We start from the raw sequence: 25,451 nt of genomic DNA, 5'->3' as shown, positions 1-25,451 counted from the left end.
ATTGGTAGTATTTATTAAGTACAAAATTTATTACGTTTATAATGATGTATAATTAACATATAACAGATATCACAGATTCATTTTTACATATTATGATTTGTATGTATAACGTATGCTACAGAATACCATATATCATATTACAGTACATTATATTTTATGTATTTTATTGCATATATAAATGATGGAAGGTCACCTCAAAAAGCTTCCACATTCCCTAGCCAGCTGGAAATCCTGGCAGCCCCAGGCTAACCCGAAACCTGTCGGGCTGCCATCAGGTAGAGATCACAGCTGAGCTCCTGGTGCAAAAGGCTGGGAAGATAGCGGCGCTGGGAAAAGCACACTGTTTCCGGTCCCGATTCCTGCACGCGGCGGGGGGACCCTGCTAAGTCCTCAAACTTTCCACTTACATTTCCTCCTTTGGGACAGGGGAATAGCACCTCCCCCCCCAGGCATATAGTGAGGATTAAATTAGATCCCATGCATACAGTTCCTGAGACGGGGCTGAACACACCGTTGCCTCTTATTTGAGCTTTCTTTCCATGAGCTCCAGCCACCATGGGATTGTGCTGTTTTGGAGTGACCCTGAGAAAGTTGGTACTCTCCTTAATTTGGAGAGGGTGAGAAGAGACCATCCAACAAGCTTGTTCACTCTTTCCAATGATGTGTGCTGTTCCTGGAAGCCTCTGAAAGGTAACATGACTGCTAGGTGCTAACCCAAGGAAGACTTTAAGAAGAGACCCTAACAGGAGATGCAGCCAGACCATCGGAGAAGGGAGATGAGTGTGGGTGTGTGCACATGCCTGTAAGTGTGTGTGTGTGTGTGTGTTGGGGTGTGGTAGGTGAGCATATAACCCAGGACCATCACTGTCACTCAGAATCTACCCCCGCATTGCTGTTCTTGGAGCTCACTCCTTGCCTAAAACTTGGGAAGAGGTGGTGATGACACTCACATAGTCACCCCATCCCCACCTTCTGCATCTCAGGTCTGTGCACATTTTCCATGGCAGGCAGGTATGGCTAGGAACTCCATCACCCTGAGTTTTTTACTAAACTCACCTAAACCTGCTGGAGTTAAACAGAAATCCTTGTTGGGACCAAATTCTTACTACATTAGCCTACCTACAGATTTGTAGCTATGCTTCAGTTAGTACATAGATTTCTTATACTTTTCATGGTTAATAGTAGTGGCATTTATATTTCCTCTTAATTTTATAAAATAATCCAAGAAAAATACAGAGATGGCATAGTATATTTATCAAACTGACTGCCTCAGAGGCTGGAATGCCTGGGTTCAAGTTCAACTTTACCATTGGACAAGTTAATTTCTCTATGTTTCAGTCTTCTCACCTACAAATGTCAGTAATACTACCTGTTTCATAGGTTGTTATGTGAGTTGATGAGTTAATATTTATATAGCTCTTAGAATAGTACCTGCTATATTATAAGTACAAAATGTATACATACATATTAAAGAAAAATTATTGTTAAAAGCACACATATATTACTATAACCACAACACAGGACAATCCTGCAACTGTTGGTTTAACAGTGTCAATAATACTAATAAAGATAACAGGTAACTGCACACGGTACGGACCAGGCATTACATGCACTGTTTTCATTCCCTCTTCACCACCATCCTCTACTCCCTCACATTCATTATCATTTCATCAGTAAGAAAATGGAGATTGAGAATTTAGATTTCTCCCGGCTCAGCCCTGAAGATAGTACAATCCACGTCCCTAACACTTGCGCACACACAAATACCAATTGAACTACAGTCGAAGATAAGACTTGTTTTTAATCTATAAAGTGCTATAAATTAAAATACACCCCAGCTATTGCTAGGTAGAAGGCCTTTCCACACGCGGCTCAAGGACATCCTATTTGGGCCTCACACCTCCCCGGCCTAAGCCATTTACGATACATCTGCTGTTTGACCTGACTGACACTAGGTGGCGCTCCGAACCAACCAAAGCTTATTTTAGAGGCAGGTATGTTCCAATTTCTCCAGGCCTTTCTGTAATTATTAACGTCTCATTATACACGTAACCGTTTCCTGTCCTTTTTGGTGAACAGAAATTACTATCCCCATTTGACAGGGGCCACTGGGAAGCTCTAACGCTGCAGGACGTCCACGGGCAGGAAAGAACGTGAGAGGAACAAACCGAGTGACTTGGACTCACGTCTACGTGGTGCAGAGAAATCCGGATCATTCATTCATTCATTCATTCATTCATTCATTCATTCATTCCACGAAGACTCATCAGCACCTTCGAGAAGCCCTGCACTGCACTGGGTTCGGGGAATAAGAAAGTAAGGAGGGCGGGCTCTCCCCTGTTGGTGGAAAGGTTTGGAGAAGGGGACGCTAGGAAAAAGGAGGTCACAGTGGTTGCTCTGAAGACGTCAGAGGGGCCCTGAAAGAGGGGAGCAGTCAATTTTCCCCGGGGAGGAGGTTAGGGCTCGAATCTTATAAGGGCAACTTTTAAAATACTCAGTTCTTCTTTTCGTTCTCAAAGTGCAACGACCACAGAGAGAAGGAGGAAGCTCTCGCACAGAGATGGACACCGGAATCGGCTCTTCTACTGCCCAGTGGGAGCAGAATTCTGAGATTCCTGGCTAAATGTATCAGTTACGACCATGGCAACGGTCCTAATGAGAATAATAGTAAATGTATTAAGCGGTGCGTATTGAAAGGGCTAGTGACTTCGCAATGTGCCAATGTGCGGAAGATCAACTCAGCGCCTTGACTGGAGCACGCACCCTCAGGCAAAGCCCCCGAAGGACACTGCGCTGAAGTGTAGGTTTCTCCCAGTCGGACGGAAGAGGCCCTTGAGAGGCAGAACGCCCGGTTGCTAACTAGTAACTTTAAAAGAGTTTTAGATAAAGCATTGCCTTTAAAGAGTTTTAGATAAAGCATTGCCTGTTTTTAACCTTTGAAGTGTTCAGGGCTAGTCGAGTTGTTGAAGGACAACTGAGTAATACACAGGTTGGCTTTGGCCTCAACCCTTTCCTGCCCAAGGGAATGTACGAGGCGGGATGCTGGTGCACGACTGGCCACTAGATGGCGCACCAGATCAAACCACCCTCGGCTGGACGGCTGCCTCTCCAGCGGCCTGCCTGGCAGAGTCCTCAGTCATTAACCTTGGGTTGACATTGTACTGCCCAGATTTCAAACCTCATTCACATACAGTCTTGACAGACAGAAATGATTCTTACTTACAAGTGACGCTGACAGTATTGAGAACGGTCGAGTAGGGAGGCCAGCTGCCAGGACCTTTGGGGTCAGCCCTCCTCATGAAGAGATTCATTGTCGTGGACCAGAGACCCACGCTGCTTGATCCTCTCACTTCCCCCAACAGTTACTAAGGAGGAGAACTACAGATGACTAGCCTCGCCCTGCCTACAGTTTAAAGAAGAAAACGCGTAGGAAGAGAATGGACAGGGGTGCAGAGCGGGGAACCAGGGAGGAACGGGCCTAAAAACAATCTCGGAGAAGCCACGTCAACTGTGTCTTACATGTGAGCAGCAAATTAAGCATAAGAACCCCGAAGACCTGGAGAGACTGCATATGCTCTATCTTTTAAAAATTATTATTATTATTTTTTAAGATTTTATTTATTTATTCGACAGAGATAGAGACAGCCAGCGAGAGAGGGAACACAAACAGGGGGAGTGGGAGAGGAAGAAGCAGGCTCACAACGGAGGAGCCTGATGTAGGGCTCGATCCCATAACACCAGGATTACGCCCTGAGCCGAAGGCAGACGCTTAACCGCTGCACCACCCAGGCGCCCCCAAAATTATTATTATTTTAATAGAAAAACCACAGTATAGGCAATGTGTAGGAGGGTCTGACCTGTTTGTTACGTGGTAGGAAATGACATCCTTAGGTCAGCAATGTCATTGACAATATTATTATTATCATATAGTATCATATAATAATATTATTTTAGAATATACAATAATATATGGTATTTATTATATAGTTATATTATATTAGAATATATAATAGTATATTATATAATATATGTTTTAGAATATATCATCATCGTCATCTTGGCTTAACCTTGATTATATACCAGACATTGTACTAAGGGCTTCATTTATTAATTTTTGCTTTTTAAAAATTTAATTCTAAATACCATTTTATCAAACAGCTGTTGTTATCACCTCTTTACAAATGAGAAAATTGAGACCTAGAGAGTTTAAGTGGCTTCGCAATATAACTTTGCCTGGCGGACTGATTATAGTTCATGTGCGTTTAAAGCACACACAAATGCTCATCAGGAATGATATACGACAGGGAAGTTTACAAAAACTTGGGTTGTACCAAAGTGAACAAGTGTCGGTTCTGTTGCTTTTCTCATCAGTCATGAAAAAAATGTATGGACAGTTTCTGTTGGAAGATATTAAATATCAAAGACGTTTCCTCCCTCAAAGTTTCTAGGGCTGCCAAAGGAGCCCGAAGAGAACACTTAACAGGACTGGTCACTGCAGTGACCTCCAACTCTTCGCAGCTGAGCTAGACCTTTACACCATGATCTGTCGTTAGTTCTGAGGACACGCTAAACCAAAATGTATTGCATACAGTTCATTCCTAAGCTGCTGGGTAATTATTACCTTCTACTGGTGTCTACATCTGTTAACAGCTGTAAGAGGTCATTCACGTAAAGAATCGATTGGTGATCAGAAAATATTACCCACATTGAACATCAGATGAGCAGATTGGGGTTCAGAGCGGCTGGAGAAAGTCCATAGAGTAGTACAATAAAAATACCAGTAACCAGTACAGTAAACGGCCAGGACTAAGCAACCAGGTCTTTGGACTCAGAGTTAGATAACATCTGCACTAAGAAATGGAGTTGTCATTGCGCTTATGGACCTTTACACCGTCACCTATCTCTCCTACTGGTTTGAGATCCAGCACAAGTCCAGGGCACTGCTATCTGGCTAGTGAATGCCATAGGCATATCTTTTCAATCTGACTGTAAACTCCTTGAGAGAGGGCAAGAGATTTTTGAAAATGAAATGAGATTATATATACAGAAGGTTCACACATGGTTCTTAGCAAATAGAGTTCATCCTACCACTATTACATTGCATTATTTTTTTAAAGATTTTATTTATTTATTTGACAGAGAGAAAGCACGAGAGAGAGGGAGAAGCAGACTTACCATTGAGCAGGAAGCGTCATGTGGGGCTTGATCCCAGAACCCCAGTATCGAGATCTGAGCCGAAGGCAGACACTTCACCGACAGAGCCACCCAGGCGCCCCACATCGCATCATTTTTTATTTAAAGGAACCAACTGTGCTAACCAGGCTGTTGGACACAGGTCAGTCTCTGCTCCTTCTCCAAACCCCACCCTTTTACGGTAAAGGACTTTACAAAGAAGGCATAAACCCTCAAAGATGAAGAGAATGTGAGACGAAACAACCCATGAGAGAGGTCAACAGAATTTTGCAAGCTGGAGAGCAGATGGATGAACGCCTTGCCAGACCAGAGAAATCCGTGTTCAACACCTGCAAGGGGACAAGACCAGTAAGAAACAAACAAACTCCCCACCATAGAAGCCTAGAGAGATGTAAGTCTTTGAGACATCAGGTATCTCTGAGGTCAGGGTTGTGAGCGGGACTGGAAAAGGTAGATTGGTTAGAAACCTGTGGAAGAGGCACTCTGATGCCCAGATTACATCCCCACACTAACAGCCAGGCAACTTCTGGAGCCCAGCTCGGCAGGAGACTGAGGGTTTTCCTTGGGTGATACTCAATCAGAGGGACTTTCAGGCACAGCTGGCTACAAGGATGCAGCACCAAACTGAAAATAGGGTTTTGAAAGAGAATCTGCATCTCAAGTTGTCCCAGCTCCTTCCCGTTTTGTCTCCTAGAACACAGATACCCAGGCTTGTGTTTCCTACAATTTCTTACTTCAACCAATTTTTTTACTGAGTGTCTACTGTGTGTAAGCACTGAGCCAGGTACTGTAAATGTTTTAGCTTATGTTCGTTTGTTGCCATAGCGAAGTACCACAGACTGGGTGGCTTGGCCAACAGAAGCGTATTGTCCCACATTCTGGAGCCGAGATAGCTAGAACCAGGGTGTTGAGAGGGTTGGTCCTTTCTGAGGGCTTAGAAAGAGAATCCGCCGCGGGTCTCTCTTCTGGCAGCCTCAGGCATTCCTAGACTTGTAGACAACCATCTTCGTCCCTCTATGCATGGATGTCTCTGTCCAAATTTCCCCTCTTTTGTAAGGACACCAGTCATATTGGTTTAGGGCCCACCCTAATGACCTCAATTTAACCTGATGACCGCCATGAAGACCCTATCTCCGAATAAGGTCGCATTCAGAGGTGCTAGGAATTAGGACTCAAACATAGCTTTTTTTTGACTGGGCACAATTCAACCCATAATAATAACTGTACGTACAAATCAAACAAAGGCTTGCATAGATCTTATGTTCCAGTGGCAGAGACACTGAGAGTGAGCTTGGCTATCTTGGCCTTAACCATGGAGTGAATGGCAGAGACATTTCCTGAGATGGGAAATGCAAATTTGATTGACAGAGAAGAAATTAAGATTCTAGGTTTTTTTTTCAGCCACTCTGCCAATTTCTGTTTTTAATTTAGGTATTTAGACCATCTACATTTAAGATGATTTTTGACGTGTGAGGGTTTAGGTCTGCCACATTATTATTTGTTTTCTGTGTTTTTCCTGTTTTTTTTTTCCCCTCGTCTTTCTGTAGGTTATTTGAACAGGTTTTTTAAAAATAATTCCATCTTAATTTATTTATAATATTTTTGAGTGTACTCTTTGTACAGTTCTGTCAGTGGTTACTCTTGGTCTTACAATGTATGCGATCTTTCACAGTCTACTGGGATCGGGTTTTATCACCTCAAGTGAATCATGGACCCTTCATTTTTATCCTTTTTATTTAAAAACATTGTCTTGAGTATTAAACTATGTTATAATTTTTGTATCAATCACCAACCATGATTTAGAAAACTCAGGAGAAAGGCAATCTAATGTTTGCCTATGTGTTCACCCATATTTCTGGCCTTGCCATTGTAAATTCTTCCTTCCTGGTACTCTAAGATGCCTTCTTTTATCATTTCTTTGTTGTTCCAAGAACTTTGTCTAGTCACTCTTTAAAGATAGGTATGTTAGCAAAAAATTCTTTCAGGTTTCCTGCATCTGAGAATGTCTTTATCTCCCTTTCATTTGTGAAGGTAGTTTTACTTAAAGGATGTAGAACTTGCAGTTAACAACTCCTTCCTTTCACTGCCCCAAAAGCATGTGCCCTTTCCTTCTGGCACCCATTCCTTCAGAGGAACAACCCACTTTCCTCTGAGTTGTCGTCCCCACATCGCTTGTTTCTTTCTGGACGCTTTTAAGGTTTTTCAATCTGTCTTTAGTCTCTAGAATTGTAATCACAAAGTGATTGGCATGAGTTCCTTTGGTTATATTTTACTTGGGGTTTACTCAGTTTATATCTTTTCACCAAAGTTTGAAATTTTCAAACATTATTTCTTCAAATAGTCTGTCAGCCCCACACTCTTTCTCTTGTCCTGGGAGTTGATGTTAGGAATGTTAGGTCATGGGTGTAGAACCACTCAAAGTGGCAAAAGTAAACATGCTCATTAACAAACCCAAAGGCACAGTCTCTCTAGGGCATACAGAATAAAAAGCAAAAGCATATGAACTTGGGGCATACAAAATAAAAAGCAAAAGCATATGAACTTGGGGCATATAAAAATAAAAAGCAAAAGCATATGAACTTGGGGCATACAAAAATAAAAAGCAAGAGCATATGAACTTAAAGCAATGCTTAAGCAGTGTCTCGGTGTTTTATTTTACTTAGAAATGTATTTACGTGGGGGCACCTGGGTGGCTCAGTCGGTTAAGTGCCTTTGGCTCAGGCTCAGGTCATGACCTCAGGGTCCTGGGATGAAGACCCACCCTGGGCTCCCTGCTCAGCCAGGAGTCTGCTTCTCCCTCTGGTCCCCCTGCTTATGCACTCTCTCTTTCTCTTTCCTTCTTTTTTTTTTTTTTTTTAGTTTAAAAAAAATGTATTTATTTGAAAGAGAAAGAGAGCACAAGCGGGAGGGGGGTGGGAAGAGGGGCGGGGGGAGGAAGAAGCAGACTCCGTGCTGAACAGGGAGCCCGACAGACACTGGGCTCGATCCCAGGACCCCGAGATCGTGACCTGAGCAGAAGGTGGATGCCTAACCGACTGAACCACCCAAGCGTCCCCCTCTCTCTTTTTCTCACACAGGCTCACACACTCTCTTTCTCTCTAAAATAAATAAATAAACCTTCCCAAAAAAGAAATGTATCGAAGTGTCTATCTAATGATCATCCATCAGTTAACTCAACCGAGCATCGGTGCAAGGTTCTGAGTTAACAGAAGATCCACCCTGAGCATATGGGGGGAAAGCAGTTGCTTCTTCCTTTTGCACACCTGCGAGAGAGTTTTGAGTTGTCTGCCCCGTCCTAGTTTTCCATGACCCCTGTTGAATGTGAGTGTATTTTTTTTTTAAGACTATGTGGTTTTTCAGGAGAGTATATACTGGGTTACGGTAGAAGCAACTGTGTAGCCCTGTGCCGGGTACTCTGCAAAGCATTAGGATTATCAAGAAGAAAAGAGACGGTGTCAGGCGGTGACAAATGCAGCAGAGAGGCAATATATCCATATATATGCGAGAGTTCATGCAGTGTATTCGCTCGCGGTCAGGAGTCCCAGGGGCCCCACGAATACAGAGAGCCAGGAAGTCTTCCCCGGTGGGTTTCTGTTGGCTTCACAGTCTGATCTTGGATATTCATTCACTTGCTCATTTATTTACTCAGTCCTCGCGTATTTATGGAGTCCTGAGCCTAGGCAACAGTGCTGAACAACACAGAGCAAGGCCGCTGCGCTCACTGTGTAGCAGGAGCTCAAAGGAAAGGAATGAACATTCTTGGCCTGGAAAGGGACCGTCCCTATGGACGGAGCTTGAAGGGGTGGGGGGAGGGGGGCCCCCAGGTGGAAGGGCACCTAGACGGGCCCAAGACGCGCTTGCGTGTGTGAAAGCGTAGAGGAAGGCAGGAAGACAAGCTTTCCTAACAAATCTCGGCGCTCCTAGGAATTCGTCCTGGCTGTAGGCCGCCTGCTTCAGAGGAAGACGAAGAAACTATCAGGGGCCAGGTGGAACAAAACACAGCTTCTGTTGAACCTGCCCTGGTTCCTCTATGATTCTACTGAAGTCCTCAAGGCAAAAAATTATTCATTTCTGTGAGTTCACAGAGATAGTGACCTCTGTGAACTTGGGCAGGACCCTCAACTCCCCATTTGCAAATAGGGGTAATATACATATTAAAGACTTTACTTATTTATTTATTTATTTGATAGAGAGAGTGGGGGAGGGGCAGAGAGAGAGGGACAAGGGGACTCTGCACTGAGCATGGAGCCTGACACAGGGCTCAATATCACGACCCTGAGGTCATGACCTGAGCCAAAATCAAGAGTTGGACGCCTAACCGACTGCGCCACCCGGGCGCCCTGCTCTTCACCGACATTAGCAGTATCTGTGCCCCAAGGCACACCACTGAGAAACTAAAAAGATAACGCACTGAATTGGATATTCCAAATCATATATCTGGTACAGGACTTCTATCTAGAATACATAAGGGACATTTACAACTCAACGAGGAAAATAAATAACCCAGATTTTAAAATGGCAAAGGATCTGAATAGACATTTCTCCAAAGAAGGTTTACAGATGGCCAATAATCGGATTTAAAAAAAAAAAAAAAAGATGTCCAATGTCACCAGTTATCAGGGGAATGCAAATCCAAAGCCCGGTGAGGCAGTACTTCTCACTGACTAGGATGATAGAGACGAACCATAAGAAGTGTCAGCAAAGGTGTAGAGAAATCAGAACTGTCCTTCTCTGCTGCTGAGAGCGCGAAACCGTGTGGCCACTTTGGAAGACAGTCTAGCCGTTCCTCAAAAGGTTAATTAAACATAGAGTCATCATATGACCCAGCAATTCTGCCCGTAGGTGTACGCCCAAAAGAAAATAAAATATAAGCCCACACAAAATGGGTACACAAGTGTTCAGAGCAGCATTATTCCTAATAGGCACAAAGTTGAAATAATCTAGTTTCCAACAACTGACAAATGGATAAATAAAATGGGGTATAATGGAATATTATTTATCCATGAAAAAGAAACGTGAAAACATTATGCTAAATAAAAGGAGCCAGTCATGAAGAAATACATATTCTAGGATTCCATGTGCATGAAATGTTCAGAAGAGGTAACTTTATTGAGACAGAAGGTAGATTAGTAACTGCCTGGGGTGGGGTTGAGGGGCGGGGGTGGAGGTAGTGTCTAAAAGGCACAAAGTTTCTTTGTGGAGAGGATGAAAAATGTTCTAAAACTGCGGTAAAATACGAAAATTTTGTGAAAATACGAAAACTCACTGAATTTTGCACCTTAAGTGGATGAATCGTATGGTATGTAAATTAAATCTCAATAATCAAGCTGTTACCAGGAAAAAAGAATATTACAGCCAACCCCAATGTACTCATCAACTGTATTCAACATTTTTCCAGTTGCATCTCATGTCCCCCTACAGTTAGGCCCCAATTTCCAAGTTTGATTTTTTCTTAGATGGCCAAAATTGGCACACATGCTTAAAAAGGCATTGTTCATTGGATTTATTTGTTATTTAAAGCTTTTTAGGAAAACCAAATGTATTAAATTTGTTAATATGTTTTGAAATATCTAAAGCAGGAGTTCCCAAACTTTGTGGGGGGGAGCTTGGGGGGGGTGTTAAAATTCCAATCCCCAGGTAGCACTGCACGCCAATTAAATGAGTAGCTGAGAGTAAAAGCAGGGCATCAGCAGGTGAAATGATTTTCTAGGGGATTCCAATGTGTTGTAAAGTTTGTGAAATTTAATTTAACTATGTAAATTGTGAGAGATGTTTCAGTAGTCTCTAATTTATTAAACTTATTTAATTATTTCTAGTGTGGGAATAAAATGAAAGTCTTACACAAAAACCATATTTTTAAGTTGAATAACAAGATTGGCAAGCTGAACTTAAGATAAAAATTTCGAAAAATGTATCGTTGAATTTTTAAATTACTTACTATTTAAATACTGACTATCAGAAATTGAACTGTTTAGGTCAGAATATTGTTAAGCATACCTTCCCCCATCAACAACGTCCCCTGAGGCCTGAAAACCCCCAGGGACAGCTGGGTCACTGAGTGTTTCACAAGCCAGTGCTCCCGGCCGCAAGAGAGTTCAAGTTCAGGAGGCGCGTTTCTGTTCAGCCCCGGCCCGGAAAAGGATCGCACTGGCCAGGAAGTTTTGTCTGGCGTCCCCGCAGCCCGGGCAGCGACTCCAGGGTGACTCGTTGGCCATGCCCGCGTCGCCGCCGCTCGGAGGCAGGTGAAGCTCCGGGACGCGCAAAGCGAGCCGGGGAGACGCGCGGCCGCAGCGCCGAGATGGGCCCGGGAGCGCGGCGCGCGCTGCTCCTGCTGCTCCTGCTGCGGACCGTGGCCGCGCACCGGCCGCCGCGTGAGTCCGGGCCGCGGGGCGACGAGATCGAAACCAGCTCTGCGGAGCCCTTGGGGTCGCCAAGTGCGGGGGGGGGGGGGCATGGCTCAGGCCCGAGCGCAGCCTGTCTCCGACTCTCCCGGGAGGGGCTCCACCGCCGGCTGCGGGCGGGTTTGCGTGGCCCCTCGCCCAGGACCCGTGCGCCCCCCACGCCCGTCGCAACTCCCCAGGGTGGCGCTCGGAGCCACCCGCCCCCTCCGCCGGCTGTGACGCTTTTAACTACTTTTAACTCCAAATCTGTGCGTTTCTCATCCAAGCTGAGCTGAGATCCCCGGGTCCGCGGACTCGCATCTGGGGGCTCTTGTTCTGCTTGGGCCATGTCGTGTTTTCCCGGCCGTCCCCGAACAGGAAGTTCTTCTCCCCAAAGACGGCGTGGGCCCGGCCGGGCGTTGACGCGCAGGGCTGGCGAGGGCAGCGGGCCTCGGCTCAGCGGGGTCCCCCCATCCAGCCTCGCGGGCGCGTGGGGCGCGTGGGGCGCGAGAGCGAGCCAGGGCTGGGCTTCCCGCACCCCCACCCGCAGCCCTTTCGAACCCGGGATGAGGGGAGGCTCCCGAGACAGATCTGACCCCGGCCCTTTGACTCTTGGCGGTTATTCTTTTGCCTGGAAAAATAACCTACCTGTGATTGCTGGACTTTTGAACTGAACGAAAAAGTTCTCATTTTCAGCGGGGGCGGGGGTTGATTTGCAACGTTCTTCATAGTATATGTAACTAACGGCCTTTACTGAAGGATGCCACAGTGATGATAACTGACCTTTAACTCGGTTTAATCGCCCTCCTCTCTGGGGTCTGGCGTGACTCCACTAAGCGTTGGGAGGTGGGAGCCCGTCATAGGGCGATTTTACTAGTGTTCCCTGGCCCTCGGGTTATATTCCTTCCCCGGGTTAGAAAGAGCTTAGGCGACCGGTTCTCGGATGTCAAATGAAGCACTGCCACCGTTCCCAATCTCAGGTGATGGTGACTCTTCACACACCTTTTTACACAGTCTCGGAACAACACTTGGAGGGTAGGTCGTGTGTGTACCCACGCTTACAGGTGACGAGAATGAGGCATGACCTACTCGTGGGTAATTTTGTTCAGCCTTACCTTGGGCTTTTGAGGCAGAACCCACACTGCAGAAGGGGTGGAGACTTAAATTTGATGTGAACAGAAATATTTGTTGTTCACATGTATAAAGGAAGTATTGGAGCGTGAGTTGCCCTGTTCTAGACCCCAGGAAGTAGCGGGGAGCCAAGTCCTTGCTCTCTGGTATTTTGCATTCTCATGGGGGGTGATAATAAAGCAACAAGCAAGAGGATCCAAAGCCCGGGTAGCAGCGGGAGCTGTGAAGGAGGCGAGGTAGGGAGGCTCGGGCAGCCTCCTCTCAGGCTGGCGGTAGAGCAGAGAGCTGAGGGAAACGGGGAGGGGGGTGGTGCCAGCCGGAAGCATCGCTTCCCAGATGAGTGGAGTGGACCCCGAAAGTTGAGTTGAGTCAGAGACTGCACCCTCGGGGAAACAGGCACTTTCCTGTTGTGTGCATGGTCGGACGTCCTCTACTCACTGGATGTTAGTAGCATTCTCCCAGTTACGACGGTCAGAGGTGTCTCCAGACATTGCCAAGTGTCTGCTGGGAGACCCGGCTTCCCAGTTAGGGGTGGCTCGGGTGCGGCAGGAGCGCAGGGACTCGTCAGGGACTCAGCCGCAGGCCACAGGCAGGGTCTCCTAGGACCTCGCGGGCTGCCGTGTGTGTCCTAGCTGCGGAGGGACGTGTCCTGTCAGAGCTTTTGGCAAGACTGTTCTGGCTGCTCGGTAGGTCGAGGCAGGGATGAGCAGAGGAGAGGTGGGCGGCAGGTGCATTGCGGACGCATGGAGAAGGAAGTTGCCGAAGGATCTCAGGATCTCCGTGCTGTGTGAGAGAAAAAGTCAAAGGCGACTCTGTTATGTAAAAATTATTTTATTGTTTTAAATGTTTTATTGGCCTGATGGGGTGATAGGTGATGCCATTTCTGAGATGGTGAAGGCAGAAGAAAGAGCAGTTGGGGAGAAATCAAGAGTTAGACTTAAGTTAGGTTTTTCCAATTAGTCATTCAACTGGTGGTGTCCTGCCGGCTGTGGGGTGTAAGAATCTGGAGCTCAGGGCCAGGAGTGGTCATTGATTCATCTAGCAAGGATGTACGGAGCCCCTACTACATGCCAGGCGCTGTTCTAGGCATTGGGCAATCGTCCCGGACTCCCTCGTTCCAGAGCGGAGGGAAGGGGAGCTCTCACCTGCTCTTACTGAGGCTTCCTCTGGGTTTGCTCTGGAAGTTTTAGCTATGGATCAGCAGATCTGCAAGCATTTCACAGCAAACATTTACACAGGAAAGGGCTTAGCGACGGGAGTCATGGAAAAAACCCACAGCAAATTCCTCTGCACCCGGATCTAATTTGCCCTGAGCCTCAACTCCTGAGCTCCGCTGCCCCAGCTAGAGAGCTTTGGGATCTTGGAGAGTTTCTGGGCTGCACGGGAGGTTGCCCTAAATGTGGGAAGCAGGTCAGAGGCTAGGAGCTTGAGGGGGTGGTGGCAGCTCCCTGGGGGGCGAGAGCACCTGGGCCTGTGGCGGGGGGCGGGGAGGCCCTGCCACTCACATGTCATGGGGTGGTGGGCTCAGACGCAGCTGGTGCTGTGAGTTTGATCCAGCGGGGCTGTGGCCCCCCCGCCTCCCACTCCTGCTTGGGGCCTGCAGAGATGTCCTCCTGCCTTCTCCCCAGGGTCCCATTCTCTGCGCTACCTCTTCATGGGTGCCTCAGTGCCGGACCTCGGGCTGCCCCTGTTTGAGGCCTTGGGCTACGTGGACGACCAGCTGTTCGTGTCCTACAGTCACGAGAGTCGCCGTGCAGAGCCCCGCGCCCCGTGGGTCCGGGGCGGGGCCGCCAGCCAGCTGTGGCTGCAGCTGAGTCAGAGCCTGAAAGGGTGGGATCACATGTTCATCGTCGACTTCTGGACCATCATGGACAATCACAACCGCAGCAAGGGTACGTGGAGAGGGCGCTCAGCCTTCCGAGGTGGGCAGAGAGCAGTCCTCTAGCTTGAAGATGCATCTGGAGGAGCAGGCCGGGAGTCTGAGGTCCTGCGGGAGGAGGGAAGGAGTCTGAGGTCCGGGGGTCCCCGGGGATGGTGAGACAGGGACTTACTCCTTCGGTTTCAGTAACGAAGCTCGGGGTGTCGTCAGAGTCCCACACCCTGCAAGTGATCCTGGGCTGTGAGGTGCAAGAGGACAACAGCACCAGGGGGTTCTGGAAGTACGGGTACGATGGGCAGAACCATCTGGAATTCTGCCCTGAGACGCTGGACTGGAGAGCAGCAGAGCCCAAGGCCCAGGCCACCAAGCTGGAGTGGGAAGTGAACAAGATTCGGGCCAAACAGAACAGAGCCTACCTCGAGAGGGACTGCCCCGAGCAGCTGCAGCGCTTGCTGGAGCTGGGGAGGGGCGTCCTGGACCGGCAAGGTACGGTGGGAGCACCTATGTACACCCACACTCTCCTGATGCAGTGGAGAGGAATGCAGCGCAGGGCAGGACCCCGGCTGGGGTCCCAGGTGGCCAGGGTCATGTGACTCTCAGGGAAGGCGCTGAGGTCTGGGGTCTCCACCTTATAGCTGAGATGTAGGACACAGCCAAGGGTCATGGTTTTAGGTGTTCTTCTCCTTACATGTGGCCAAAGAAGAAGTATCTGTGATCTTCTGATTTAACCAAGAACTGTGTATATTTATACCTTTTAGGAATTTCAGAGATGTCAATTTTCACATGAAAGCCAAGTCAAGAAATTACCAATGGAGGCAACCAATCAGAGTAGCAGAATCGTTTGGAGGTTAAAGTTACTTTCACAGAACAGAGAGAGAGTCCCTGAAGGCTGCCAATCTTCCGGGGCCCCTTCTTACAGGAATACTTCCTGGGTTGAGCCGGGTAGAATTGGCCAATAGGGCTTATTCAGTCAAATCTGCATACAGGGCAACTTCATCCGATTCCATTGACTATACTGACAAAGGACAGAGGCCACGAGCAGCAAGTATGTGTATTTATATACAGGACCGGAAGATGGGCTTGACCGTCCTCCCTGTAGCACCCCATCCCAGCTGACTCCCGCGACACGGTTTAGGACACAAACGGTGACCCTCCTGCAGCTGTGTCTGAATAGGGTTAGCTTCTGCCTCTAACCCACAGAGGAAGGGAAGTGAAAGCTCCAGGCTTCCTGGCTGGGGTAGAGAGCTCCCCTCTCCAGATCCTTCCTCCTTCCTGTCCAGTGCCCCCCTCGGTGAAGGTGACTCATCACGTGGCCTCGGCAGTGAGCACCCTGCGGTGTCAGGCTCTGAGCTTCTACCCCCGGAGCATCACCATGAAGTGGCTGAAGGACAGGCAGCCACTGGACGCCAAGGACGTCGAGCCGGAGGACGTGCTGCCCAACGGGGATGGGACGTTCCAGGGCCGGGTGGCGCTGGCCGTGGCCCCTGGGGAAGAGCGGCGCTACGCCTGCCAGGTGGAGCACTCAGGCCTGGACCAGCCGCTCACTGCCACCTGGGGTATGGATGAGAGAGGTGGCGGGGGAAGTCCGCTGTGGGGGGACCCGGAGGGGTGGGCATGGAGGGAGGGGAGGCTCTGAGCCGGGCTGGGCCGCAATCGCGGCTTTCACGTGCTCCTGCTGTTTTAGAGGCCCCGGTGCCCGGCACCGTGCTCATCGGAGTCGTCGGCGGGATCGCCGTGTGCATCACCCTCTTTTTCACGGGAATTCTGTTCAGAATCTTAAGGAAAAGGCAGGCTTCAAGTGAGTAGGAAGAAGGAGGACGTCTCTCAGTTCCTCTGACCCCAGGACACACTAACGCATCAGGAAGTGGGGTGAGGGAGGGCGGAGGGCATTGGGTGTCCATCCACAACAAGCCCGTTCCTCTTTTTCTCTTTGGGAACATGCCCCCCCGCCCCCCCCCCCGGAGCAGGAATTAATGGCTTTCCTCAGAATGAAAGCTCCAAATTCAACACACTCCTTTTGAGCACCTACTCTTTTGCAAGATGCTGTTTAAAGCAGTGCACAGGCTTTGAAGTTGAGTTCCTTGCTGCTCTTCTCAGATCCCACATCTAGAACGGGACGAAATCTGTGGGACCAGTAAACACAGTTAAAGGAGAGCCCTGAAGGTCCTAAGACAGACACGAAGAAAATTCTCTGGGGCGTCAAGGGAAAGAATGGCCATGACCTGCTGGGGATCGACCAAGAGTTGTGGGCCTTGAGGTAGATCCCTTTAGGAGAGGTTGAGGCCAGGGGGAGGCCTACCCAGATGGATCAGCCATGCACGCGGCGGAGCACGGGGCGTAGCGGGCGGTGAGGAAGGATTGTGTCTCAGCCTGTCCGTCACCGGGGTGTCTTCCTGCCTCACTGGGCATCTGTGCTGACGGAAGGCAGCCACGCGGAGCTCTGGGGGCCTCGAAGATGCAAGTCAGCGAACCCTGGGAAGTCAGTGGAGGGACAGTAGGGGGGACACAGTCTCGGCGGTTGGAGAATGCGTGTCAGGAGGTGAGATGGGAGGCAAGGAGGCCAGCTAGAGAGCCGGTAAGCAGCTCCAGGTGAGAGATGGCGGTGCGCGAGCCCGAGAGGTCTCCGGGCAGGGCCCGGTCTCAGTTGAGGTGAATGGATGAGGGGGGTGAGGGCTGGGGACGAGGCAGCAGGGTGCTCGGGTCTGCGATGCCCCTTTCCTGTCTCTTGTCTCCGCAGGAGGAGCCATGGGGGACTATGTCTTGGCCGAATGTAAGTGAGGGACAGCCCGCAGACCCCCGTGGGGAGGAGACGCGGAGACTCACAGAGAGGGCGCCCCGGGGCCTTCTTCGTGCGCCAGGGCAGATTTGGACCAAACGAACAGGAACTGCCACAGGAACTCTCTGCTTGTGGCCTGCCTTGTTCCTTTTTGAGAAGTTTCTCCCGTTTCGGTGTTTGAGTTCCTGCGTGCCAATGAGCCACAGCGCAGGCCTCTGGGCAGAACCGGCTGTCTTGAATCTCGAGCTGCCTCTAGAGCTTGCCTTCGTTTCTGTATCACTTCCGACTCCACATGCTTATGTCATCTCATCTCTTACCTCTGGAATAGCGATCCTGAAATTTGGGGGACTCACAGTTCCTTTCAACATCTGAGAAAAGCGATGAACTTTCTGCTTAGGGCATAACACTCTCATGCCCTTACCAGAATTTTGCACCCACATCCAGGCATTTCCTAGGCCCATCCAGGTTTCCTTTTGATCCTCTCTCCGTTAGCCAGTAATTCACCTCTCACCAAGCCCTCTGGTCTCTTCCATCAGAGGGTGAAGTGGGTCATCGTACGGCGCTGAAGGCCGTGCACTGCACAACCCAAGGAAGCACCTTTCCCAGAAGAGCCACTGTGGATGCCTGTGTTTATTTATGATGGTTTTCCAGAAAGTGGGTGGGAAATGTCTTGAGGAGGGGTATCTTTTTCTCATTGGCAGCGAGGTGTCACGTAGGGTTCCTCGGAGTCGTGATTTACATTAATGCATTCACAGTGCCTCTCCATCGGCCAGGCTGGCCAGACTCGAAGTAACGCAGTCGTTTCCCGCTTGGTCTCTGCTAATGAAGTGATAACGACAATGATCCTCAGGATGAAGATGGTGATAAGGCGGCCGGCACTTACATAGATACATGAAAAAGGCGCGTACTTGCCACCAGACTGAGTTCTGAGCCCCTGCTTACGTATGATTCTTACAATAATTCCCTGATATGAGTACAACTAGGCTCGTTCTTTTTTTAGGTGAGCGAAGTGAAGTACAGAGTATGTCGCAGGCTGCCCGGGCTAGAGACAGGGGCGCGGCTCCGTCAGTCTGACTCCCAGCCACTGGGGCGTACAGACGCTTTACATGTGCCAGGAAATGAAGGAGGGAGGGGCACGGTCCTCTGTCCCCCAGCATCTTCATTCTCAGCGAGCTTGACCCAAACGAAGGGAAAACAGCAGAAAATAACCACAGCCATTACCTTGCAAAGTCGCTGGGGAAAGACCAGCGTGTGGCTGCCTTAGTCCACGGCTACCTGGTCCCCTCTGTCTGGCACATCTCTCGGGCCCCTAGGTCAGGACGGGGATCGGCGGTGTCTGTCAGTGGTTGTGTTGGACCTCAAGACGTTTTCGCTCTGCCCGCGCCTCCCGAGTCAGAACCCTGGTGGCATTTCTCTCCAGGAACCAGAGCGATGTCTGTCGTATTAGAGACGGTAAACCTGGTATGTTCCTGGGGCTCCTGGGAGTCTGGTTCTCTTCCCCCACTGTGTACATTAAGAAAAGAAACTCATCTCACCAGGCTGTTCAGGAATTACTCCATTCTGGGAAGGTAATTCATCTGACCATGTTCAAAAGAATACTAACCTAGACTCCCAGATGGTTCACGTTTCCTTTCTGCTGCTATGTACGTTTGGCCGCATAACTGCGCAACAAGGCATTCTGTCTGCGACGGCAGGTGCCTCAAAGACCAAATAAAGCTCAATGGTTTGTTTGTTAGGTATTGAATTTGGGCAAAGATATTGCAACAATTTTTTTAAAGCTTTTCTTTGTTTTCTGGTTATGAAAGTTAAGTGGATAAAAGTACATGTAATTTGTGCTTACTGTCGAAAAGTTGAAAATGAGTTAAATTGAAACTCTCATTCCATTAGCTAGTGATAGAACCTATCATTGATCTGTGTATTTCCTCTCACAATTGCTATATTAAAATATATAAAATCAACAAATACACTTTAATAAACATACAATTAATTGTGCTGTGTACTGCATGTTATTTTAGGGGGCAGAGGGGTAGAGGGAGAGAGAAAGAGAATCTTAAGCAGACTCCATGCCCAGTGCAGAGCCCAGCTCGGTTCTCAATCCTGCGACCCTGAGATCACGACCTCAGCCAAAATCCAGAGTCAGAAGCTTAACTGACTGACCCACCCAGGAGCCCCTGCATGATTTTTCCTATGTACTTAACGATGTTATAGATTAATCAACTTAATCATTGGGTCATTTGTGGGACACTGATATGCTTCCAATTTTTTTTACATTTTCTTTGATGGAAATCTTCATGGAACTCTGGTAGCTAATTTAATTGTTTTTCCTCACTCTAGAAACATTATCATCTAAGCTGTTATGTGTTGGTTATTTTACCTCCAAACCATACTGAACACACACTGACAGATTCTTTCTCTTTAGATGGCATTCTGTACTCAGAGCAGACTGCCCAAAAGCTTCCCTGGCTCTTCTAGCTCATTAAGGATATGTTACAACTAATTAGGCAATAGTGTGTGTTTTATTGGTTTTCTTTCACACAGACTGAGATTTCAAGAAACACCTGTTTTCACAGTGGCACATTCTGTAACCCTTGGCAACTGTGGCCTGTTACTTTTCTATATATATATATGTATTTTAAGATTTTATTTATTTATTTATTTATTTGAGAGAGAGCATAAGCAGGGAAGAGGCAGAGGGTGAGGGAGAAGCCGGGTCCCCACTGAGCAAGGAGCCTGATGTGGGGCTCGATCCCAGGACCCCAGGGTCATGACCTGAGGCGAAGGCAGACGCTTAATCCACTGAGCCACCCGTTCTTTTCATAATGGAAGTTATAAACCTCTATTATCTGTCAGTGTTTCTTAGCTTAATTTTTCTGCTCTTGTTCATCAAGATCAACTACATTTGAAAAATCAAAGACCTACCTTTTAAATTCTGGATCCTGTGTGGCCTCTGGCAAAACCACCCGCGAAGTGCAGGAGTGTGGGAAAGGGTGTCACCTGGTGGCTATGGTGGAAAGTGTCACAGTGGTCGTGTGACTGTATAGCCCGCGGGCGGGGGCAGGGGGGGGGGAGTTCCTGCAGGGATGGGGATAGAGAAGAGGTGGCCCTGGAGGTCTTCTGTGGAGAAAAGCCCCTGAGACTTTGAGGAAATAAGAACCAAGTCCCCAGCTGGTTTGATCACGGGCACTGCTGAGCTGCCTGAGCTGAGAAGGGAACAGAAGAAAAGCTCGGTGCTGTTTGCTGTTTCGGGCAGCAGTGGGTTCAGAACCGCCAGGCGGTGCTTGAGTAGTAGGGTCTTACAGGGCTGCGTGGGCTCCACGCACCGTGAAGCATTGTCCGTGTACGCACGCCTCTCCGAAAGCATAAAATGCTGGAGAATTCTTACAAGCCACCGTTTTTAAACTATGGTTTTCTAATCACACTCTAATAATGACGAGAACTCAAGAATGACTTTAAACATTTAAGATTCTCACATCGATGGGCGGGTATTTGAGGTTTTGATCTCTTTCTGCAGACTTTGGGCCACCATTTTTCCGTTTCTCTTTTGGGATCAGTGTTAACAGGGAGAATGTCATTTCATTATTAATGATTTTGTGTGACGAGTTCGTTACAAAGCCGGGGTTGACTTGACACCCTACACGCATGCCTCCCACGGCATGAATATTTTCTAAAACTTTTTTTTTTAGGTACTAATGATTATGTACTTACTAGATGCCAGGCCTTGTTTGAGATACTGTTTCTGAAGAATCCAGTGAAGCAGGAACCATTATTTCATTACCCTCATTTTGTTGTATGGAAACCAAAGCACAGAGAGGTTCCGTAACTTGCTGAAGATTAACACAGCTAGAAAATTATTGTGATTTTTATTCTAGCTCGTCTGACTCGGAGTCAAGCTTATCACCACTATACAAGAAACCACTGTTTCTGTGTCAAGAAAACATGTCATGTGGCATTGTTACTGTCTCTTTGGGACGCTCCTGATGACAACACCTCTGATGTTTGCTGCAGTGAGGAGGGAATCTGTTGTAGCATTTCAGAATTTGCCGTATCCCTGTAGCTTTTTTACAAATATTTGGAAACATTTTCTTTGGATGTATTTTTTTAATTTAAGGATTTTTTTTCTGTTAATAAATTTCTAATGAATGAATTCACATTTCTATTTATTCTCTTTATCATTAAGGGAGAAATTTGGGCATGAGTAGCCTTGAAACACCTGTGAATCATTTTATTCACGGATTTGGGTAGAAACCATTGTTGCCAGTTCGTGTTTGGTTTTTTTTTTTCAAGTATTGTTATTTTTTAAATATAAAATTCTAGCTTTTGATCCAAAGAGTCTAAAAAAGAGTTTTGGAGTCTTCTGTGTATTCATGGTGGGACCAGGTGGCCCACGCCACAGATTTTTGCATGAAATTACCATATTATATACATGCTATTTCTATTTATGTCCATGAATTAAAAAGCATGTTGAGATTTCAATTTTACTTATAACCTCAGACCCTGCACTTTTTCTCTGTAGTGTTTGACATTTCTTCCTAGCTAAGTCCCCCTTATAAATATGTGTTCGCGGTGGGGGAGGGAGGAGTAAAAGTTAGGAAACTAAAAACCCTCAATTTGGGGCAGAAGAACGTAACTACTTAATAATTCCAGAAGTGTCACAAATCATATGCCATTCAGAACTTTCCTACCCTCTCCTGGGACTCTTCTCTCTTTTCACCTGAGAAAGTATGAGGTTATGTATAATATGTGATCTCTCTCCGGCCATTGTCGCATTTTAAATATCCCGAATAGGCAGTTATTTACTAACCAGGATGGAAAGAGGGTGTGCACTTCCCTCCCCGGTTTTAAGCAGAGTAAGAATGATCATGGAAATTTTCAAAAGCTGCAGCAGGAGGCTAAGCAGAAATTTTTGATTTGAAAAGGCTCTCTCCCAACCACATTCAGATCCAGTTCTGCTCTCTTCTGCTTTTTCTTTCTTTTTTCCTTAATGGGATTAACCTTGTTTAAAACACCAATAATCTCATCAAAAGCCCTCCAGGGGAGGGCCCTGTAGGCTTTGTAATGACCTTAATCAAGTATTAGCCCTGCCCTACAATTAATCCCCAACTCAACAAAACGTTTGTTCTTGTAAACCTGGAGAAGGTTGAAAAGGCATCAGTTAAGGAGGAAAGGGGAGCTTATTAGGAATTGCAGGCAGATCAGACAGGCCCAGCAGGCCAGGAAGAGGAGGGTCCAGGGGCAAGTGATCCTCCAAGCTTAGCTTTAGGTTCCCTAACTCTCGCACAGACTTTTATAGAAACAGGAGTCACTCAATAAATGTTTGAAAGAGAACAAGAAGTTTTAATTTGCAATTGTTGGGATTTTGCTGTTCCCAAACATAGGGCCAGACCTTTTAGATGGCCAGGCTTACACTGTCCAGCATAAAAAAGGCCTTCTAAATGTGTCAGTTTAATAGGAATATTAAAAGAACCGGAGGGAAAGTCCCTTGATCTATAAATCCACCGTTCTTCACATATTACCTTTACATTCTCCCCCAAGGAATCATTACATAATTTATTAGTTATTAAGTGGAAATAAAAAGAAACGTTGAGTGGTTCTCTTTGCTCAGAAGCTTTACCCGGTAAAAAAGAAAGAAAAAGAAAGAAAGAAAGAAAGAAAGAAAGAAAGAAAGAAAGAAAGAAAGAAAGAAAGAAAGAAAGAAAAGAAAATAGAAAGAAAAGAAAAAAGAAAGAAAGAAAGAAAAGAAAAGAAAAGAAAAGAAAAAAGAAAGAAAAAGAAACACACAAAAAAACACAAAACCACATTTCATCTGCAAACGCGCCCAGAAAAAACAACGCAGGAAAAAAGAGAAACAAGCATTTCAGTTGAATGAGAGCCATACCTCCCCCTCCAGGCCGGAGACAAGCGAGGTTTCACTGGCCAATCAAAACATCGAAATGTTAATGAGGTTTCCTTGCCACACCCCCTTGCTGACTTAATTTGGAAAGAACGCCAGCGCACCTTGTTCTCAACCAGGTCCGCACAAATGCTATTTAAAGACCTGCTTGCAAAAGAGACCGTCACTTCGCTAACAACAATGTCTGGTCGCGGCAAAGGAGGAAAAGGCCTTGGCAAAGGGGGCGCTAAGCGTCATCGCAAGGTGCTGCGCGACAACATCCAGGGCATCACCAAGCCCGCCATCCGGCGGCTGGCCCGGCGAGGCGGCGTCAAGCGCATCTCCGGCCTCATCTACGAGGAGACCCGCGGAGTGCTCAAGGTGTTCCTGGAGAACGTGATCCGGGACGCCGTCACCTACACGGAGCACGCCAAGCGCAAGACGGTCACGGCCATGGACGTGGTCTACGCGCTCAAGCGCCAGGGCCGCACCCTCTATGGCTTCGGGGGCTGAGTACCCACGACCCACCGTATTTCCAAACACAAAGGCCCTTTTCAGGGCCGCCCACAAAATCACTTTAAAGGGCTGTTGTGCTTGGTAGAAATAAGTTTGGGGTAGCGAAAGGTTAGTCTAAAGTACATTACCGTTAACGCAGCGATGTAATCCAGATCACGGGATATTTACACTCCAGCATGCTTAGAGTTTTGCGGAAAACCCATTTTTTAAAAAAGGTCAGTTACGCGGTGGCAATGAAATGGTTTCAGGACAGAAATGAGTGTATTTTATGCAATCGGGAGCATCCCGACTTAAGTCGTTTTTAGGTCGTTTGGATGAGGGCAGAGCTGGCAGCACCCAGGGCGTAAAGCTCTCGGGTCACACCAGCTTTTATGTAAAAGAAGGTCCTTTGGGGACAAGCTCTGATTGGATGATACTCGCTGTATTGCAGGAAAAAAATGCGGAGGGTGGGATTTCAGCACCATTTTCCTGTTGGCTAAAAGGGTGTAATATCTGTCCCCGGGACTGGCGGAAAAAGCTTGGTTGGTTAGCTTTGTTTTTAACCCGCTGTATGCCAGGCGCTTAAGTGGCGCGAGGAACAAAGGTGCCCAGCATCGTGGGGGCCAGTTCTCGACGGATTCGAGCAGTGCCGGGGACCTGCCGGCTGCCAGGCGGAGGTCTGGGGTCGGTGCACTGCTGGGCGCGGTAGTCGGACAAAGGACTCACGGCCTTGCCAGGCAAGTGAAGCGTATTCCTGCGCTATGGTTCCAACCTGAAAGGGCAACTGTCTGCCATGTGGAAGCCAGACTCGGGCTGCGGCTGATTGTATACAACTTTAAACCGTTGTTTATTCGTTTTCCATTACATAAAAGAACTGTCAGAGACCCAGTTACAGAAATGAGTTTAGAAAGGCTAGGCCCTAGTGAGTTATCTGTAGTACAAGCTTGTTAGTTTTGCATTGGACGTTGTTAAAGGTTGCCCCAAATACCAAGGCCCAAAATAAGATTAACAGTATGAATTTAATATTTATAATAATATTTAAGAATGCTAAATCCCAAATTAAGTGAAAGCTGAAAAACTGATTTTGCTTAAAATGAAAGAGATGGCTTCACTCAGACTGTGAGAATTTCCCAAATAGTTTTTGTAATGTAGTTCAGTTTGGAACCTAAAAACTTTGTAGCCCCTATGTTTCCATAAACGTTTAGTGTTTTTAAGTCTGTAGAACACAATCTGGACAAGCCTATCCACTCTCTTCAGAAAACACATAAAATTACATTAGACTAATCATATTATCAAATGAATTTCTTTAATGGGACAATACAGTATTTTGGAAATGAGGATAAACTATTCTTTCAACTGTAAACTTAAGATACTTATTTCTATTTATTAAATGGCAAACTCAGGGCGCCGGGGTGGCTCTGTCAGTTAAGTATCTCTTTGACTGGCTCAGGTCATGACCTCAGGGTCTTGGGATGGAGCCCCTGGTCAATCTCTGCGTTCAGCAAGGAGTCTGTTTCTCCCTCTGCCTCTCCCAATGCTGGTGCTGTTGCTTAAATAAATCTTTTTAAAAAATGGAAAACTCCAAACATTTAAAATTCCTCCAACCCAAATTTTGTTACAATTGGATTCCTATATCCTGACCCCCAGAAAGCTGTGGACAGGGAGTTCTGAAATCGTAGTTACAACGGCACCATGTAACAGGGTCAATGGGAATCTAAGCCCTTGGAA

The 25,451-nt window shown here is 47.2% G+C and overlaps 2 protein-coding genes across 4 annotated transcripts; both read left to right on the top strand.

The window, feature by feature from the left end:
* Nucleotides 1-11,255: 11,255 nt before the first annotated feature.
* Nucleotides 11,256-19,347, top strand: HFE (homeostatic iron regulator). Of its 3 annotated transcripts, XM_026511177.3 has the most exons (6): nucleotides 11,256-11,564; nucleotides 14,333-14,596; nucleotides 14,770-15,069; nucleotides 15,864-16,139; nucleotides 16,268-16,381; nucleotides 17,321-19,347. In XM_026511177.3, the coding sequence occupies exons 1-6, from the start codon at nucleotides 11,492-11,494 to the stop codon at nucleotides 17,359-17,361; spliced, it is 1,068 nt and encodes a 355-aa protein (XP_026366962.2). In that variant the 5' UTR covers nucleotides 11,256-11,491; the 3' UTR covers nucleotides 17,362-19,347. The 3 variants fall into 3 exon arrangements, with proteins under 3 accessions (XP_026366962.2, XP_026366967.1, XP_026366966.2); XM_026511182.4 differs by lacking the exon at nucleotides 14,770-15,069 and having other exon boundaries at nucleotides 11,277-11,564; XM_026511181.3 differs by lacking the exon at nucleotides 16,268-16,381 and having other exon boundaries at nucleotides 11,283-11,564.
* Nucleotides 19,348-23,400: 4,053 nt separating this feature from the next.
* Nucleotides 23,401-25,327, top strand: LOC113264291 (histone H4). Its single transcript, XM_048225557.2, has one exon. The coding sequence runs from the start codon at nucleotides 23,430-23,432 to the stop codon at nucleotides 23,739-23,741; it is 312 nt and encodes a 103-aa protein (XP_048081514.2). The 5' UTR covers nucleotides 23,401-23,429; the 3' UTR covers nucleotides 23,742-25,327.
* The last annotated feature ends 124 nt before the right edge of the window (nucleotides 25,328-25,451 follow it).

Source organism: Ursus arctos, unplaced genomic scaffold (genome assembly GCF_023065955.2).
Source record: "Ursus arctos isolate Adak ecotype North America unplaced genomic scaffold, UrsArc2.0 scaffold_31, whole genome shotgun sequence".
Taxonomy (NCBI): Eukaryota; Metazoa; Chordata; class Mammalia; order Carnivora; family Ursidae; genus Ursus; species Ursus arctos.
Note: the sequence above shows the minus strand (reverse complement) of the source record. Positions and strands in the feature narration are given on the sequence as shown.

What these genes read in the sequence shown, in the direction of transcription:
- HFE (XM_026511177.3), top strand. Translation starts at nt 11,492, where the DNA reads ATGGGCCCGGGAGCGCGGCGCGCGCTGCTCCTGCTGCTCCTGCTGCGG. An exon ending in CAATCACAACCGCAGCAAGG is followed by an intron (nt 14,597 to 14,769) that starts GTACGTGGAGAG and finishes CTTCGGTTTCAG; the next exon opens with TAACGAAGCTCGGGGTGTCG. An exon ending in GCCGCTCACTGCCACCTGGG is followed by an intron (nt 16,140 to 16,267) that starts GTATGGATGAGA and finishes CTGCTGTTTTAG; the next exon opens with AGGCCCCGGTGCCCGGCACC.
- LOC113264291 (XM_048225557.2), top strand. Translation starts at nt 23,430, where the DNA reads ATGTCTGGTCGCGGCAAAGGAGGAAAAGGCCTTGGCAAAGGGGGCGCT.